Source organism: Rhipicephalus microplus, chromosome 9 (genome assembly GCF_043290135.1).
Source record: "Rhipicephalus microplus isolate Deutch F79 chromosome 9, USDA_Rmic, whole genome shotgun sequence".
Classification (NCBI taxonomy): Eukaryota; Metazoa; Arthropoda; class Arachnida; order Ixodida; family Ixodidae; genus Rhipicephalus; species Rhipicephalus microplus.
In genome coordinates this window covers 107,310,345-107,329,080 of record NC_134708.1, presented here as the reverse complement: position 1 = coordinate 107,329,080, position 18,736 = coordinate 107,310,345, and the positions used below count along the sequence as shown (strand labels likewise).

Sequence of the window (18,736 nt, the reverse complement as noted above, 5' to 3'; positions counted from 1 at the left end):
ATCTCCGCAATACCGACAATTGGGCTCGTAAAAAACCGCGCACTTGCTGACCCTGGATAGGCTGGATTCGGAATAAGTTTGTAACATGGGAAGAGTGGAAGATTGAGGACTAAAGAGCTCGGAGTGAGGCGGGGGATATACCCTCCTGCTGAGCTTATAGAGCTTCGTCGCCTCATTGAACGTTTGGAGTGAGTCCTTTTGGAGCCCCGCGTCCGCACCCGTAAGGACCGCTTGCCCGGCACGGTGGGTAAGCCCGCGCACGTTGGCATGGGCTAGCTCATTGGCGTTGTGAACGACAGGAGAGGCCAAAGGTTCCTAATTGGCCAAGTAATGAGGCCAAGTGATGGGCTAAGCGATGAGCCAAGTGATGACGTGGGTGCTGACACTCGAACCGCAAGGCAGGGAGACCGACTCCGCCGCGACCGAACATGAGGTGGAAATCTTGACCAGCATCCGAAAATCCATATAGATTATGCTTTCGTCCTGAAAAGCGAGTGTCACAGCCGCCCGCTCCGCCAGCACCGGATATAAGCCCCGCACCAAAGCGGCGTTAAGGATGTTGCCCCTGTAATGTACCATGGTCGCCACGAAACGGTCGGTCAAACCATATTAGATGGCGTCGAGGAACCTGGTGGACTGCCGAACACCAGCGACGGAATTGAGATGCGTCGCCAACCTGGTCGTTCGTCTGGCAACATTATGTAGTGGTTGCACGTTCTGCGGGATTTATCAAACGATGGTGGCCACCCGCGTGTGCGCCTCGAGCGCGCACTGCCGTTCTGTGATGGCAGTGAGATTGTAGTGGAGGGCCTCAAGGACCTTCCACCCAATGGATATGAGCAAAAAATGGTTCAAGAATAGATTCACAATATTCACGATTCTGACAGAACAATTTAAAACACCTACAAGCCCGGCCCGTAGCGTGGAATATTTTTCGAAGGAACCACTTGTTGAAGGCCTTCAAAAACATTTATTTTTTATTCATTGTCTTCGGTAAAGCGCTTCCTTCAATCCGAACGTCGTGAGGAAAGGGGAGGGTCTGAACCTCTGGTGCAACCACCATGGTCATCCAGCATGGCCCTCTCGAAGTGCGACTCCTTTATACTAGTTGTCGGTGACTTGAACGTACACAATGTTTACTTCAGGACCCTGTTTTGTCGTCAGCCCTCGTTGTACGCAGTCATGGTATATCGAAAACGCCTGCTATAGTCGAAACATGTGTGTATATGAACAAGAAAAGGTTTACGATAGACGAACAACAATCGTAATGTGATGGAACAGTACAAAACACCTACAAGCACACATCCTTTATACTAGTCGGCGAGTTGAACATGAACCTTAGGACGTAGCCTTTGCATCGACTTCTATAGCGATGGCGTTAGAGAGCTCGTTTCACATGAATCACGGCATCAGCGTTGGTGTCTGCGTCGGTGTCGGCGTCATTGCCGTCGTGAACGTGGGAGTCATTGGCTGAGAGTGCAAAATCTTCTTGTGCGTAACCAAAAAGTCGAGAAAGATGAAAAGAAATAAGAATAAAAATTTCTGCCACCGAGTGAGGATCGAACCCATACCGTGCGCGTGGTAACAGGTGTTCTACACACATCCGCGCGCGTGCTTCGAATACATTCAAGATAAGTTCGTCTGTTTGGAAATGCAGTGACGATAAGGTTCATGCTTTATAAACACGTGCGCCCTGAGTACACGGTTCGCATTCTATCTTCTAATGTTGCGCGGTACAAGCGTACGTTGCCACTGGATGTCACAACGTAAAATCATCATATGGACTTCGTGCTTTTAAGCTGGCCACCCATTACGAAAGGCGCACGCGTTACTGCGCGCATTCCCATAGATCCCCGTGGTGGGTGCAAAGCAAGTTCACAAACATTTCATGCGCATAATTGGTCGTGGCTTAAAGCATGCTACCCGTTGCACATTATACAGTGATATAACAAAGTTTCACTAATACAAGCCACCTTCAATTTTATGGATGACACTGTAGCAATTTAGTTTGAACTTCTCAAATAACACTATACAATGAAAGTATATGCTCTACGTGGTTGTACGCACTATGTGCAGGATATCGCTATCAAGTTCAACATTTGAAGGCGCATATCAGGCCCATATGAGTGCTACCTGTTCTATCGAAAGTTTACGAAAGTACATTGAACAAGCGGCTCTAGGATTTTTCTGATAAATACAGTGTTATAAATGATGTGCAATTTGGCTTCAAAAAAACAAGTCTGTAGAGCTTGCATTACTTCAAATAAAAGATCACATAATAGGGAATTTCGAGAAAAAACCATATACAGTTGGGCTATTCATAGATCTGCGTAAAGCTTTTGATACCGTATGTCATGACATCCTCTTGCATAAATTAAGCTCATGTGGTATGCGAGGAATTGCACACGACCTATTGAGAAGCTATTTAGCAAATTGATACCACTTTGTGAGCATAAATAACGTGCAATCAGATGACGTCGTAGTCGACAAAGGAGTGCCGCAGGGATCCATTCTGGGTCCCCTCCTATTTATAATTTATATCAAAGATCTTTGCCACATTCGAGATTGCCCCAAACTAGTAATGTACGCGGACGACACAAACATTTCTTTAGGGTTCTTCACTTGTCGACCTTAATGGGAACGTGAATGTTTTTTTTTAATTGACTCTCATCAAGGTTAAAACTTAATAAGTTGTGCTTAAACGCAAATGAGATCAAGTACATGCTGTTTGCCCCCGTGATAAACCAAGAAATTTTATTATGACTATTACCTACCAGGGCCACATATTAGAACAAGTTAACAGCCAGAAGTTCCTAGGTGTCTGGTTTCAAAAAGACCTATCTTGGAATGAGCATATATCAAAGTTAAAGTCAGAACTAAGTAAAAGTATTGGCTGCCTATACAAGTTAAATTATTTCATACCACTGTGGCTAAAAAACATCTTTTAGTATACTCTCTTCTACTCACGACTTTCTTACTGCGCGCTTGTGGGGGGGGGGGGGGACTACAACACTAACGAACTGTTCTCAATTGGTTATTCTACAAAAGAGGGTTCTGAGAATCTCTGAAGATTTTCGTGGCCCTATACGTGACTTGCGGACAGAACCGCTATTTTCGAAATATTACATGCTCAAAGCAAGCCAGGTTTACTATTTTAAGTTATTTTAGTACAAAAACGCAATAGACTATATCATTCACTAGATTCTTGTGGTTCTCTGTACGGTTTTCGTACTTACACTAGAAGGACTCCGTAGACGCGAACGATCTACGGACGACAACACCCATCTTTTCAGATACCCACGTTTTTAAACAACATCGACAGCCTGCTAGATATAAATTGTACATTTTCTAAGCCTACAATCAGGATGGTACTGATTGAAAACAACATTGAATTTTCTTGACAATCGTTCTATGTGTCCTCTTTGCCTAAGTAGTATCTGAAGCTGTTTATGTGTGTGTTCTTTTTCCTAGGCTTCCCTGTGTATATTGTTATTTTGTATATCTCTTGCAATAGCGATGAGAAATCGCAACTTATATCTAAGTGGTATTTAAAACATTACGATGGTTATGTATATGCTTGTTTACTAGAAATAACACTTTATTACTGTTGTATGTGTTACAGTATTTGCACATGTACATTTTGTATTTTTGTATAGTTTTGTATTTTTCTATATCCTGCAAAATTCTTATGACAGCCTGTCTGCCTCACTGTATTTGGAGCGAAGGCCCTTAGTCAGGCTTTCAGCCTTTTGCCTTCGCTTCATTTTCTGTACTGGCACAGAAAGAAACAAACAAATAAAGAAAGAAAAAAAGAAAGAAAGAAAGAAAGAAAGAAAGAAAGAAAGAAAGAAAGAAAGAAAGAAAGAAAGAAAGAAAGAAAGAAAGAAAGAATCTGAAGCATCCTTCAACTTTGTGTGTCACTTTACGGCAGCCCGAACTTTGCCAACTTGTCACTATTCACTTGTGGAGATGCGTGGATTTCGCTATATCGCAAGTAATTTTTCGTCGTGCAGGTGTCTCCGCGCCCAAGACCCTGTCCCAGTCCGGTAAGCCGCTGCCCAATGCCCGCCTGGTGTCCAACGCCCTGTTGGACCTCCAATCATCGCAGGGGGCCACCTACTCAGACCGGTACACGCACCTGGTCATGGCCTTCGGGCAGCTCATCGACCACGACCTGGCCCTGACGCCAGACGCCAGAGGAGGTACCGTATATCCCGCGTACGCCCGCGCGCGCTCGGCAACGCCAGACGTGCGTAGGACGCCTCCTACCACGCGTTCCTACATACGTGCACTGGCATGTGTTCCTTCAACGTCTATCGCGCGTTTCTCCTTGCAAATTGCTGTGAATGCTCCCGGCCTATATCAAACTGCAAAGGTTTAGGCATCTGCTCTCAATTCGAAGCAGAAATATTCCGCTATAAAATCTTCGAATAGTGAGTTGTATCTGTAAGTTCATAATTTAACATTGTTATTACGGGTATGAGGGAAAGAACGTTTTTTTTTTTTATTTGTTATCAGCTGTGGCTCGGGTACTTACTTTGAGACCCACTCCAAGTTGTATCCCCGCATTCAGGAAAAGTTCGACCATGTCTAGTAGGGCAAAAAAGGTCGCCTCTTATTGCGCGAGCAAACCGGCTTTGAGGCTTGTGGGGCTTGCTCAACGGCAATCCGACTTCATTCCGAAGCGCGCCAGAGGTTTGGAGCAACGCGTTGTCCATGCCCTCCTATCATTCGTTAAAGCATTGGAAGTTGACGCGTGGCCACATCCCGACCACCTTCCCCTCGCGGGGCTATGAAAGTCGTCCACCGGAGAATCCAATAAAGTGTTTTCTCTGTAACTTCTCTAGGAGAAATGCCGTAGCCCTCTCTCGTGTGATTAATACAGACAGTTCACGTTTCTGCGCTACATGAATGCCGGATGCGTTCGAAGTACATTTCTTGCTTTCAAGGTTGTCCTTCCTGATTGCAAAGTAATATTATTTCATTTCAAATGGACACATGGTATGGTTGTGTTCATGGCACGCGTGCAATGATTTACGAATTACTGAATAAGTAGGCTGAAAGTGAACGCAGGTGATGTTCGCGTTACCTGAGGAAATTGCCAACATTGGCCACACTTTCGCTGTAGTCGCCCAACATTAGCCTGCCATATTTCCCGTGTTTTCTTAGAATGGGGAAATAGAAGAGTTTGTACGTTTGAAATTATGCAGCATCAATAGGAGATCTATCGCGTGTATAGAAAATATAAGAATAAAGCATGCACACCATGAGTGTCAAGCTTGAAGGAAGTGCCGTGCAAGACAGCCTTCTTTGTTATTTCTCGATTTTCCGTTTATTTCCTTCTATTTTTCTCTCTCATTGCTTTCTAGTATATCTGTTGTTTTTTTTTCCTGTCATTGCATCTATTTATGCCAGCATTTCTTCATGTTTTCTTCCTTTCTTTGTTATATTTCTATTGGCCCCTTGCGTCCCTTTTTTATATTTTTATATTTGTTTACGCCAAACGACAGAGTACAGAACAGGCCGGGCAGCCAAAGTGTTCCAAAATTTAAAAAAAGAAAACTCAATATTCCTCATGAATACCACAATACCACACTAATCTAATTTATTAGGTATTATGCCATGACTTACTGTTGAAAAAAAACATTCTAGTGTATGTGCATTCGCCAACTTGTATCAGACTTTTGTTTAGCTAGCAACTTATTGTATCTGGAAGAAATACAACTGCACTGAAGGTTGATCTCTTTGTGTGCAAGCTATTTTGACCAAGGGGTAACACGGATCGTTGATCAAAAAAAAATTATCAACGATGTCGCGATAGCTTTCTCGAACACCATATAAGTGGAACGTAATAGATGTATGGACGGCAGCTTTCTGAAACGCTACAGATTGCACTTTCGTTCATTGGAACCACGCTGCCTTAATAAATCTGAACCCCTTGGTGTTTGGAATACATGGTTAAATATTTCAGCCAAAGGAGCGTGAAAAAATGCATACATTTTCCTGCAGCATAAAAGAGGATACCTCGTAACACCCTGTGCTGAGTTTGCGCAATATGGCTTTAGTGACTGTGACAATTTCCTCAACATTTATGTCCGTGTATCCAAAAGGCGTATTATTTTACCACTTTTAGAGCCTCACTGCCTATAGCAGAGTGATGTTCTCTTACGAAACTGTTGCACCTATTACTTTATTTTTGTGCACATCAATCGGCAGACCTACAGTCCTACTTTCTCTGTCCAATTCAGGAACATGCGATTCAGTAATATTAATAATAATTTTGGAGGTTTTAATGTCCCAGAAATTCAATTCGTTTTTTGAGTTGCTTATCAGTGCAAATAAGGAGAACAGACGATCAAGCCGAGGAAAGTGTAGCGGGTGTTATTTGCAGCAATTGTGACAGGAATGAGTTGAAAATTGACAACATTGAAAGATGATTTGCCGCCAGCAGGGGCTGAACTTGCAATATTGGAATCACCTGTCTGATGTTCTATTTATTTAGCTGCCACAACAGCCATTTTACCGGAAGTGTCGTTGCGTATAGAAAAATTGAAGTGTTCTTGCTGAAGTTACGACACTGGAGTCACGAAACTCGTGGATGCTTCTTAATTTTTTTAATCTTAGTGGAATGTATAATCGAGAGCGTGTGAGTTTACCTTCTGATATCCTCGGATCCTCAATTCGTTGAAACAAATCCCAATGACTAATACGTGATCCTAGCCACTGCCGACACACTGCCAGTTGTTCAACGATGAACTGAACGCGCAATTCTAATGTTCCCAGGCGCGCCACGGATAATACATCTCTATTTGAGCTGCGATAGCGAAGGTGTGCCGTTGACAAGTGCTTCGCACACTTCAGCACTAGTCAGACAAGGCCGTGGCCTGTTAATAGTGGCTAAGCGTGCTTGGGAGAATCGTTTGCCACCTTTCTTTCCACGTGAAAGAAAGAGCGGAAGGCGCGCTCATCAGAGCGAGGCGGCGGGCGTTATAAGAGTGAGTTATATGGATGTAGGAGCGAGAGCGGAGAGTAGTTGCGAGGCGAAGTCGTTTAGGCGTAACTTGAAGCGTTGCCAAATCGGCTTCAACGCCTCGGTCGCCACGTGGCCGACGGCGCTTTCGAAAAAAAAAAAGCGCGCAAAGGAGTTTGTCGACGCGGCAAGGTCGAAGAGCACGCGCGATGCTACACAAAGGGCGAAACCGTGAAAGCATGGGCGACTGGGCTGTTCCGAAAGCAATTACCGAAAAGGTGGCATGACTTGAGCTTGACGCGATGTTTAGAAAGTGGCTCCTGTAATGATTATCTCCGCATTTCTCCCTTTTCAGCTGTATACATGCTCCGCCGTATCTGAAATGCTGGGTGCATACAAAGAAAGCGCAAGGCCAGTCGCGTGCACATATTTCTCGTTCCTAGAAAATCTGAACTGTTCTCGACCGTTTTCATTGTACAGTTGATGATGATGATGATGATGATGATGATGATGATGATGATGATGATGATGAACCTTCAGCTTTACTGGCACTCGCCCACAAAGGGGGATCGGCCAAGAACCGGGTGGCAGGATCATCAAGTGTGCTAAGTCAGGCATTCAGGTAGTCTCGTGGCCGTAGATAATAACAATAGGCTAACAGGGTAATCTCTTTGTTGCCCTTATGTACTCGCACACAGCAGAGAAAACTTCCCTGCGGCTACAACCTAATGTAATCCCTCCGAAGGATAAAATTAGTTCCACGTTTATTTTTAAACCTAGCTTCTCAATTGGTTCAACCAGGTATCTTTTCCTTTGATAAGCATAACGTTGACAAGATAAAAATAAATGATCTATTGATTCTGATTCCTTGCAAAAGAGACACAACGGAGATGCTGTTAGTCCAGCTTTATGTAGGTAGTAATTCAGATGCGGCATTCTGCATCGTAATCTGGTGATTGTAATTTCTAACTGCCGAGATACACACCACTGTTTGTTCCAGCAATATCTTAAATGTACGAAGTCTCTGACTTTATCCAATGATATTTTTTTCTATTTATTTGTGCAAACAAGAATTTTTATATCTTAGTGCTGTTACGTAGGCAAAATCAGGTAAAATAGGTAAGAGTGGTCCGCTTAAAGATGCTTTGGCTAACGAGTCTGCCATCTCATTTGGATAAATCCCGCAGTGGCCAGGTATTTATAGCAAGTGAACTTTTTTCAGGTTTTCTGGTAATAAACTGCTAATCATACTCAATAATGTCAAATGTTTTGCTGTAGATAGTGCAGTGCATACTGAGAGAGAATCGGTAAGTATGACCGCTTCTGATTGGCTTGCAGGAAGTTTACGAAGCGCTAGAATTATAGCAAATATTTCAGCGATGAATATAGGCGTGTAATCTGGTAATCGAACTGAGAAATACCAGTCGCGAGAAGTACAAAAGATGCCTATTCCAGCCTTTTCGTTCAATACGGATGCATCCGTCCCAATAATGTTGTTTATGGACAGATGAGTCAAGTAATCTTTTAACCAAGTATTTAAATACTGAAGGGGCAGTTGTTTCGCATTAGAGGGGAAAATATCATCAAATTTAATTTCAAGTTTTGAATTAGGCGTCTTCGTTATGCCAATCTGATAAATATTTACATTGAGAGGCTCTAGCAACGCTTGGACAAACCTTATCTGAGGGGAATGTAGTCTAGACCATTGCGTTCCAAAGAATGCGGTTGGTTCTTGAATAAAAACGTATGATGCTTGTCGCAGAGGCGAATTGAATATTTTTAAGAAAGTTTGAACTGTAAGTATTCTGAACCGAGTTAACAAAGGTGGAAGGCGCGCTTCCACATACAAAACATTATTTGCCACAAATTTGGGGAGTCCAAGACACAAACGCAGAGCTTCTTTTTCTAATAATATTAATTGTCTCGTCTTGTAAGCTGCACTGCCTGAAAATAATACACACCCGAATTCCATAATAGGCCGCACATACATCTTGTAAATTATTATCAATGTACTCCTACGCAATCCTATTTTTCTGTTTCCCAATTTGCGTAACCACCCCAAGGCACGTGACTCTTTACAGCCAACCTCCTCTATATGGCTTTTCCAATTTAGCGTCCTATCATATACGATGCCTAGGTATTTCAGGAAATCGACCTGGGGAATGAGCTCGGTACGATACATCAGGGAAATGTTGACACGATCTTTAAAAGAGAATTGCAGAAGCGCACTTTTTTTGACGTTCAATGACATATGGATATTGTCAAGCCATCCTTCTAGCATGTTCATGTAATTCTTTAATGCCTGATACAGTGAGTGCAGATCACTGTTTGTTGGGAAGAAAGCAATATCATCTGCATATACGTAAAATTGGATATCCTGATCAGTTAAAATGGAACTTAGTAATATGTTGAATAAAACCGGGGATAATACTGAGCCCTGGGGTACACCTCGTGTTTGCTTATATTTTTTAGTAGAGCATCCATCTAAGAAGCAATAAAATTCGCTGTCTTTCACAAACTCTGTAATCCATGCTGTTATATATTTTGGAAAGCGATAGTCTTGCATCTGCTGCATTAGGATAGGATATTCCACTTTGTCGTACGCTTTAGCTAAGTCTAGCGTAACTAGTGCACAGTATTCGCGGCGATGCTGAGCCAGCTGTATGCGACTTTCCAAATCCACATGTGCACACCAAGTGGAGTATCCCGATCTAAAGCCAATTCGTCTGGGGTTTAGTATTGTATGTTTATTGATGTAGTTTATTATACGATCATTTAAGACTCTCTCTACAAGCTTGACCAGGTTAGATGTCAATGAAATAGGCCTTATGTTATCCAGAGTAGACTCCATTCCCTGTTTCTTAAGTATCGGAATTATTTTGGAAAGCTTCCAATCTGCCGGAATCCAAGAATTTTTCGGTGAATAATATACTATATTACGGATTTCATGTGGGGATATTTCGTATAGCACTTTAATCATTGTAGAGGTCACCCCATCAGGTCCGGGAGCAGCGGGCGGTAAGCTCTTCATCACATCCGCCAGTTCAGCTAAAGATACCTCCTGGAAATCACAATCCACCCTCAATTTCACCATGGACTTTTGCATAATTGTCGTAAACCTGGTTTGCAAGCCTTTAGCAATATTTTCCAAGAAATCAGAGAGTTCGCGAGAAGACATAATGTTGGAATGACTGCTTTCTGTCTGTGGAATCATTTTTCTCGCACGTAAAAACCTGAAAAGCATTTTCTTATTTTTAGACTTAGACAGATAATTAAATTTATTCATATCATATTCTTCTTTTGCTTTGCGCACTAGACGCTTAAAATCGGTGGCCATGAATTCATACTCACTCCAATTTTTGGGGCATTAGTTAATTAACAGCTTTTTCCAAGCTGCTTTTTGCTTTCTATACTTCCTAACACATTCTAGATTCTACTAAGGGCTAAAAGATCCCGCTGTGTTCGAGTTTACAGTAAACGTTGAATTTTTTAGTGATCGTTTGAACACCGCACATAGACTCATAGCCCTAAGGTCTTCCTGCATTTCCTCGCGAAACATTAACGTAGATTTTAAGTCCTTTTGTAATTTATTATAATTTACGAATGAGCCAACTTTCCCTGCCAAACTAAACCTCGGGAACTTAACTTCAAATGTAATGGGAAGGTGGTCGCTGTTTGTAGCACAATCTAATATATTCTACGAGGATATGCTTAAAGTGGAGCTGAAAAATGTTAAATCAATAGTCGATTTAGAGTTACCTCTTACAGATGTAGCAACGTGTGAGTTCAAGCAGGAAAAGTTATTATCAAGCGTCCATTCCCACAAACGTCTTCCGCATACATCAGATTTGAAGCCCCAAGACACATGGTGTGAATTGAAATCACCACACAGTACTATTTCTTTTCCGCATGAAGCTACCATGATATCGAGGCATCTCGTGTCTTCAACTCCTGCAGGAAAGTATACATTTGCAAAAGAGAAAGGCAAGCAGTTTGGTAGTGTTATTTCTAACACCAGAATTTCGTGATTCGTATCCATACACTGATACGAGATCTTGGCTCTGTGACTAAATTTAGTTGATATTAAGAAAGCCAGACCGCCACCTCTACTCGGCCGATCCAGCTGGATAATCGATAATTTTTCATGTAAAACTTTTTACCGTTAGCAAGCCAGGTTTCCTGAATGGCAATTATGTCGGGAGAAACTTGCGAAGAAATATATTGTAAATCTGTAGTTGCCGACCAAATAGACCGGCAGTTCCACTGCAGAATTTTTAGGGAACCTATTTTGATGCTATACCGGCAGAAAAAACTGCCTGATCCAGATTATCTTTTTTCAAGAAATCATTTTTTGAAAGTTTCTTAAATAAGTCTTTCTTTCACAAGTATTTCTTGGATTTTGGGTTCTGAGAAGACTTTTTAGAAGGGGGAGATCTGTTACGTTTCAAAGTTCTTGGAGATTCTGTGTCCGTATCTGTAAAGTCTCCTGAATCATCTGTCACAGGTTCTGACTCAGCCTGAACTCTATTTTTTGAAGGTCCTGCTTTCGAAGAGATAGATCTATGATTGACTGTCTGATTCTCTTCCTCTGTACCCCTTGAAATCAACAGAGCGTGCGAATACTGATTTCGCACAGAAACTGTACCAATGATTTGTGTCAGCTGTTGTGTTAACATATCAGCCAAGGCTTCAAAAACAGTAGCTGCCAGACGCTGCATTGCCTTTTCAGTGGACTTTTGAATAGCCTCAGTTATCGACTTTGTGAGCGATGCATCCATTGCCGTTGTGTGCCGGGATGTTATGCCTGCGTAACCTTTCGATCTTTCATGCATTTCTGCTATCGCCTTCCTCCTAGAGCAGTGCCTGTGTTCTATGATTTCTAGAACACCCATTTCTTTTTCTTTTGCGCCACATTCAGCATAGTCTGCAGAGTGCGCTGCATTACACAAGCAGCACTTCTGCTCATCAGATTTGCAATCGCAGCTGTCATGACTCTCTCCGCACAGACGACATCTAGCCTCTGACCTGCATCCTTTCATGCTGTGGCCGAATCGCCAACATTTTGAGCACTGCAAAGGTTTCAGGGAAAGTGGTTCTACTTTGTAGATTAGTGGTCATGCCTTAATTTCTGTTGGCCTAACTCTTCCTGCAAAAGTTACTATTTTGTTTTATCAGTCGTTCTGGTGCATCGATAGACTGAAACTGCCCCAGCTACAGCAAATAAGTCAAGAATTTCTTGAGGTGCCAGACTCGTATCCACCCCACAGACTATGCCCTTTGTACATGCAAGATGAGCTGGAATAAACGGGCTCACCGGCTGTGCAGCAAATTCAGAGAAATTCAGAAGCTCTCGGACGCAATCCTGGTCTGCAGAGCAGCACAGATCCGATACCCCCTCGGCCTAACTGGCGGACCTCCGTAATCTTCTGGCAAAGCGACGAGGCTTTCTGAAGCTCCACTTGTATCACCTTCGGATTCTTTATTTGAATGGAACCCCCATTTGTAGGAACCAGAGCCACAGGGACGTAGCTATCTCCACTGCGTAGCAAGGTATCGAGCGGCCAATCCTTGACCGGTAGTGAGGCCAGCCAAGGGGAGTGAGTGCCCTTGGCCGGGTGATGAGAAAGACATCAGAATATTCTGACTTGCCTGACCTCCAAAGAGCTGCAACAACGTTTCAGTTGAGAGAAACTAACAAGAAATGCGTGGAATGAAAAGCAAACCAAATCGTAGCTAAAAGAATCCTGCCGCTCGATGTTGAGCCGATCTCCGATGAGCCACGTAGCGCTCAGCCTACGCTTGCGTTCTTCTTCGCCAAACCTGATGAAAAAAAATTGCGACAGTATCATTTCGAAACTTCTTTGTCTTTACATATATTTTGCTTTAAACACGTGTTCACGCGTATGAGTGCGTGCAGGTTACGCCTGTGAACTCACTGAACAAGAGCGGCTCCAGTCCGGCTCGTCTAGTGAACCAAATTACTATGATAAGCAAACAAACCCCGTGTTCTAATTTAGCCATAATGATTTTATTTCCTTCGTATCAGCCACACCTTCCCAAGGCGTCATTTGCCTGTGATATTGAAACAATGTGTGAGCTTAATTTTTTGTTTGTTTTTATTTACATTCCATTGTAGTCGTTTACATCCTTTTCTCTGCAGAAACGGTGTCGTCTTTATAAACTTTATACTTTGAAATGCTATTTTAAAGCCATTAATCTGAAATTGAAAACACGTCACTACGTTAACACGCTCACGAATGAACAGCAAATGAAAAAAAACCATAAAAATGTATAAACACGCTGAAGCAATAGCTTGCGCGGTGTGTCATCGGCTGAGCGTGGATTTGCTTCTATAGGCGCAAATAGTTTGTGGCATAGTAAATAATTTTAGACTCATATTGTCTGAATTGTTTACCGTGTACTATTCTTATCAAATAATATACCAGCGCGGTGTCAACACTGGGAAATTTTTACGTATACGGACGTCCCTGTTAGGCCCACCACTACCTTGTAGAAAGCCAAACCTACCTACGTTACTGTGAACACTGTAAGATCCCTCGAAGGCTGAAACGCCAATACTATAGAATTGGCCTGTGCATAAGCTGCATAAAAGCACGCTGCTCTCGTATTCATAATCGTTGTCAACAAGAAGGTTGCACCACAACTTCTGGAGGGGTGGTCCCGCATACTCGCCTATGTATCGAAGGAAGCCACGGCGTCTACATTGCGCTTGGCATAAGGAGGAGGTGACAGCCTTGTACCGTCGTATTGCTCTGTGTGCTTGCGACCATGAGTTTTGTTAAAGCTAATAAATACAACTGTTTTTTTTATCTTTAGGAGGCCAGGCAACGCTGAAGTGGTTTTAATGCACGTCTGATTTAATTTTTCTTTGACACTTGGCGTTTTAGGTGTGTTAAAAAGAAAGGTACTCAGGGATATCTATTCGCATTATATCTTTACAAAGTTGCCTCACAGCAGATTTACACTGTGAGGAAATGTAGCTAAAATGAAAGTGGCGCTCGTACACATTCATAAGCCCTTGGCGAATAATAGGGCAGCGTCTGTGCAAACTCTTTTCATTATACTGTGACGTATCAATCTTTTCACGGACTTGTTTGAGAGGCTCCTGAACATTCGGAGAAAACGATGCTTGGAAAACTTGCAGTGCTTCATCCGATAATATATTCTGCTCCATTAGCTGGTAAATGAAATTCCGAGAATGCTCAATGAATTTTAGAAGGCGCCGTTGATACTGCTACGACGTCTTACCCTTATTTTTCAGCTGTTAATTGTACTTCGTTCATCGATTTATTTATTTTTTGCCTGTAGCACTCCTTCGTGGGTGAAGTTCCATATTGATTACGCTTCTATGTTTCTCGGCTCTTGCGTTTTGTGGCTGTTGCGTTTATTTTGTATGGTCTATTTGAAACACGTCAGCTAGGTTCTAATGTACCCAACATATTACCGAATTAACCACAATTGACTGTAACAATATCAATCTTCGACTTTTAAAACATGTTTGTTGGCAAATGACGACATTGCGATGGACATTACTGGTGCTCAGCAATGGTACGGCAATACAAGCACTACAATATCAGAAGCCATGACACAATATACCATTACGTGCAAACTATGGATTAACATTTTATTTATTTACACTTTACCTGCATCGACATAAGGCTCGGCGTAGAGAGAGGGAGGGGAAAAGGGGTCTTAACGTAGCACACTTAGCATATGATGCAACAAATACAACAATACACAAAGTAATTCAAAGAAAGAGCACTCGAAATATATTGAATTACAGAAATTATAAACGACATAACAGTCAAAGTTTACAAACAACACGATATTTCAAAGTACACAAAGCTCCCAGTTTACATACTCTTCTTTCTTTTTTTTATTCACATACTGCAGCCCATTAAGGGCTATAGCAGGAGTGGGTGAAAAAAAACAGAGCAGTGAATTACAAAAGTACCACTTCCGGGAACACACTACAATCTAACACACGAACAAAATCTTACTGATCTTACTGATCGAAATGTTGTGGACATTGTTACAGCGACTAAATAAATGTACTAAAAGTTTCATTGATCATATTGCCACAAGGCAGTAGTGGGATTCGTGCACAAAGCGGTAGAGGGTCTCTGCTTGGAAGAAAAGACTGCGAAGTGGATAAAGGCTGAACTCAGCCCGCCAGTGTGTCAGCCATTGCCATCGCAAGTAACCGTCGTAAAAATCCACAGTTATACGTTTCCTTGTAGGACTATTGGTGGAGGTGCTGGGTAGGTTTACTGGCTCTCCCGGCAAGCCAACACGGAACTTCGGTGTGGTCGCCACCTTCATTTTCCTGAAATGGCTCGACTGGCCTACCCACAAGAGCAACAACAGCCGCAGCAACAGCAGCAGCAACAGCAGCTGCTGCTGCTTCCTCTGATACTCCTGCCTCCACGAGACCCCGGAACATTCTCGAACACCGACAAGGACAAGATGAATGTTGAAGATTGGGTCGCATTGTACGAGTGCGTGAGCGAATACTATAGGTGGGTCCCCACGTTGATGCTGGCCAACGTTGTATTTTACTTGCGGGATACGGCACTCACCTGGTATGACACACATGAGTCGGAGTTGACCAGCTGGGACATTTGCAAAATGAAGTTTGTCGAGTTGTTCAGCAGGTCATTTGGGCGATCAGCAGGCCGCGAGGAAAGACCTGGAAGGTCGCGTGCAGACATCGGCGGAATCATATGTATCCCATACACAGGACGTATTGGGCCTCCGTCGAAAGGTGGACGAGAACACTAACGAAACTGAAAAAATCGCCCACATAATAAAAGAAATTGCCGACGACGTCTTTAACCCCTTGATCGTTAATGATTGCGCCACCGTCGACGCGGTGGTGAAACAATGTCAGCGCTTCGAGCACGCCAAGAACCGTCGTATAACCCACCAGTTTGCGCGCCTGCCTAATACTTCTCCCACTTTGACCTGCGAAGACTACCCCAGGTTCACGCAAGCTACATCATCCGAAAATGTCACCAGGATTGTTCGCCGTGAACCCGAAGCAATGGCTCCTGCAGTCATCGCTTCCAACGGCCCTCAAGATAGCACATCCACCGTCTCCCTCATCCAAGCCGTCGTTCGCCAAGAAATAGCAAATTTCGGCATCGCACCTGTTTGCGCTGTTCGCACTACCGAGAGTTCGGCTCCGGTTAACCAGATCGTGGTGTACCCTTCAAACTACCCTTCCCACTACTGGAACCCTGCTGAATGGAGGATGCCGGATGATTGACCAGTCAGCTTTCACTGCTCTCGCGCCGGACACATTGCGCATAGTGTCGCAACTGTTGGACGCCAATTCATCCGCGAACACTGGGACATCGCGCCGCTTTGAAGACAACTCTTGTCGGTTTTCTACTCAGTACGATCCTCAGCCTACTGCTACTAAAGTTCAGGGCCGAAGGTTCAACCGGTCACCATCACCCCAAGGCCACCGATCTCTCTCGCCGATGATTCCCCGATCCAGGTCCCCTGCACTACCTGGGCCCCTAACCTCGGGAAACTAGACCATGCAGCTCCCGGAGGTAACGCTGCATCAACGACCCGGTCGGCAAATCCTCTGCAGACGATTCCTACACGCCGCAATATTTCGGACCTTATGGTGGATGACGTAACCGTTACAGCCCTCATAGACACTGGCACACAAATTTCAGTCATGAGCGCTGCTCTCTGTATGAAACTGCGAAAAGTGATCATGCCTCCTCTTAAGTGTGCAGTAATTCTTGCCGATGGGAGCACATCTACCGTTCTCGGCATGTGCACCTCTCGCGTGTGTATGGCTGGCCGTCAGACCGTCGTATTGTTCACCGTGCTTGAGCAGTGCCCACATGACGTGATTCTTGGTCTCGACTTTCTCTCTGCACACTCCGCTCTTATCGACTGCTCGACGGGCCTTCTTCAGTTGGAACTGCCTTTTGACGCCACTGTCGCCCGTGATGCTCAAAATCGCCTTTGTGCCACCGATTTCCTGCATCTTCCGCCGCAAGCCGCGACTTACGTGCAGCTCATGTGTGATCCGCCTGTGCGCGATAGTGAATATGTCGTTTCACCCATTACCGACGTTGTGCTAAAGCATTCCATTGCTGTCCCGCACACCGTCGTGAGAGTACGCCACAACCAGACCTAATTGTCTCTTTTGAACTTTGGTTTCTCCACGCACGTGCTGCCTGCTGGTATTAAACTAGTTGTCATGTCGTCGTTGCAAGAGTGTGATATTTCTGAACTGTCGGCTCAGCAACCTACTCCGCACGTCAGCTTGCTCCCTGCGCCCAACCTGTCAAGCATTGACATTGCCAAAATGATAGCGCCAGACCTTTCGCCCTCCGAAGCACAAGACCTTCACTGTCTGTTAACATCATATGCGGGCATATTTGATCTTGACAACCGCCCTTTAGGCCAGACATCAGTTGTGACCCATCACATCAACACGGACGATGCCAACCCAATACATCGCCGCCCTTACCGTGTCTCCGCTACCGAATGCTCTGTCATCCAGAAAGAGGCCGAGAAAATGCTCGCCAAAGGCGTCGTCGAGCAGTCATCTAGTCCATGGGCATCTCCTGTCGTCCTTGTCAAGAAGAAGGACAACACATGGCGGTTTTGCGTCGATTATAGACATCTCAACAAGCTCACTAAAAAGGACGTTTACCCCTTACCATTAATACATGACGCCCTTGACTGCCTTCATGGCGCGAAGTTTTTTTGTCCATTGACCTTCGATCTGGTTATTGGCAGATCGCTGTTCACCCACGAGGCTGAGAAAAAAACAGCATTTGTAACCCCCAATGGGTTATATCAATTTAAAGTAATGCCGTTTGGTCTTTGCAATGCGCCGGCCACCTTTGAGCGCATGATGGATTCCCTTCTGCGCGGCCTCAAATGGTCTACTTGCTTGGCTACTTGGATATAATTGTTATTTCACCGATGTTCGCGAGCCATCTTGAGTGACTGTACAGTATTCTCCAAGTATTCCGCAACGCTGGTCTCCAGCTGAACTCCTCCAAATGTCGTTTCGGCCGTCGCCAAATAACTGTACTTGGTCACCTCGTTAACGCATCTGTGGTACAGCCAGACCCGGGCACAATTCGGGCAGTGACTCAATTTCCCGTACCCTCTTTTGTAAAGGATGTCCAGAGCTTCCTTGGTTTGTGCTCCTATTTCCGCCGCTTCATCCGGAATTTTCCCGATATTGCGCGGCCTCTCACCGAGCTTCTTAAAAAAGACGTCCCATTTACTTGGAATTCGCCTCAACGTGCTGCATTTTTGGTGCTCATTGCAGCCCTCACAACTACGCCAATATTATCCCACTTCGATCAGACCACACCGACAGAAGTTCGTACTGACGCGAGTGGCCACGGAATTGGGGCTGTTTTAGCTCAGCGTCAGCATGGACGTGACTGCGTCATCGCCTGCGCTAGCCGCCTTTTGTCCCCTGCCGAGAAGAACTATTCCATCACTGAAAAAGAGTGCCTTGCTCTTGTTTGGACTGTCACTAAATTTCGTCCGTACCTGTTCGGCCGCAGTTTTACTGTTCTAACCCATCATCATGCGCTCTGCTGGCTTTCGTCGCTCAAAGATCCCATGGGACGTCTCGGTCGTTGGTCTCTCCGCCTCCAAGGATACACCTTCTCGGTCATGCATAAATCTGGTCACCTCCATCAGGACGCCGACTGCCTGTCATGGTATCCAGTGGATCCGCCAGACGCCACA

The 18,736-nt window shown here is 44.2% G+C and overlaps 1 protein-coding gene across 2 annotated transcripts in view; it reads left to right on the top strand.

The window, feature by feature from the left end:
• The window catches only part of LOC119163098 (salivary peroxidase/catechol oxidase), a 186,440-nt gene that overhangs the window by 129,491 nt on the left and 38,213 nt on the right, over positions 1–18,736 (top strand). For both annotated transcript variants that reach the window (XM_075874229.1, XM_037415031.2), the window contains exon 4: positions 4,014–4,202. In XM_075874229.1, coding sequence (XP_075730344.1) covers positions 4,014–4,202 — 189 coding nt within the window. The remainder of the gene's footprint in view (positions 1–4,013; positions 4,203–18,736) is intronic.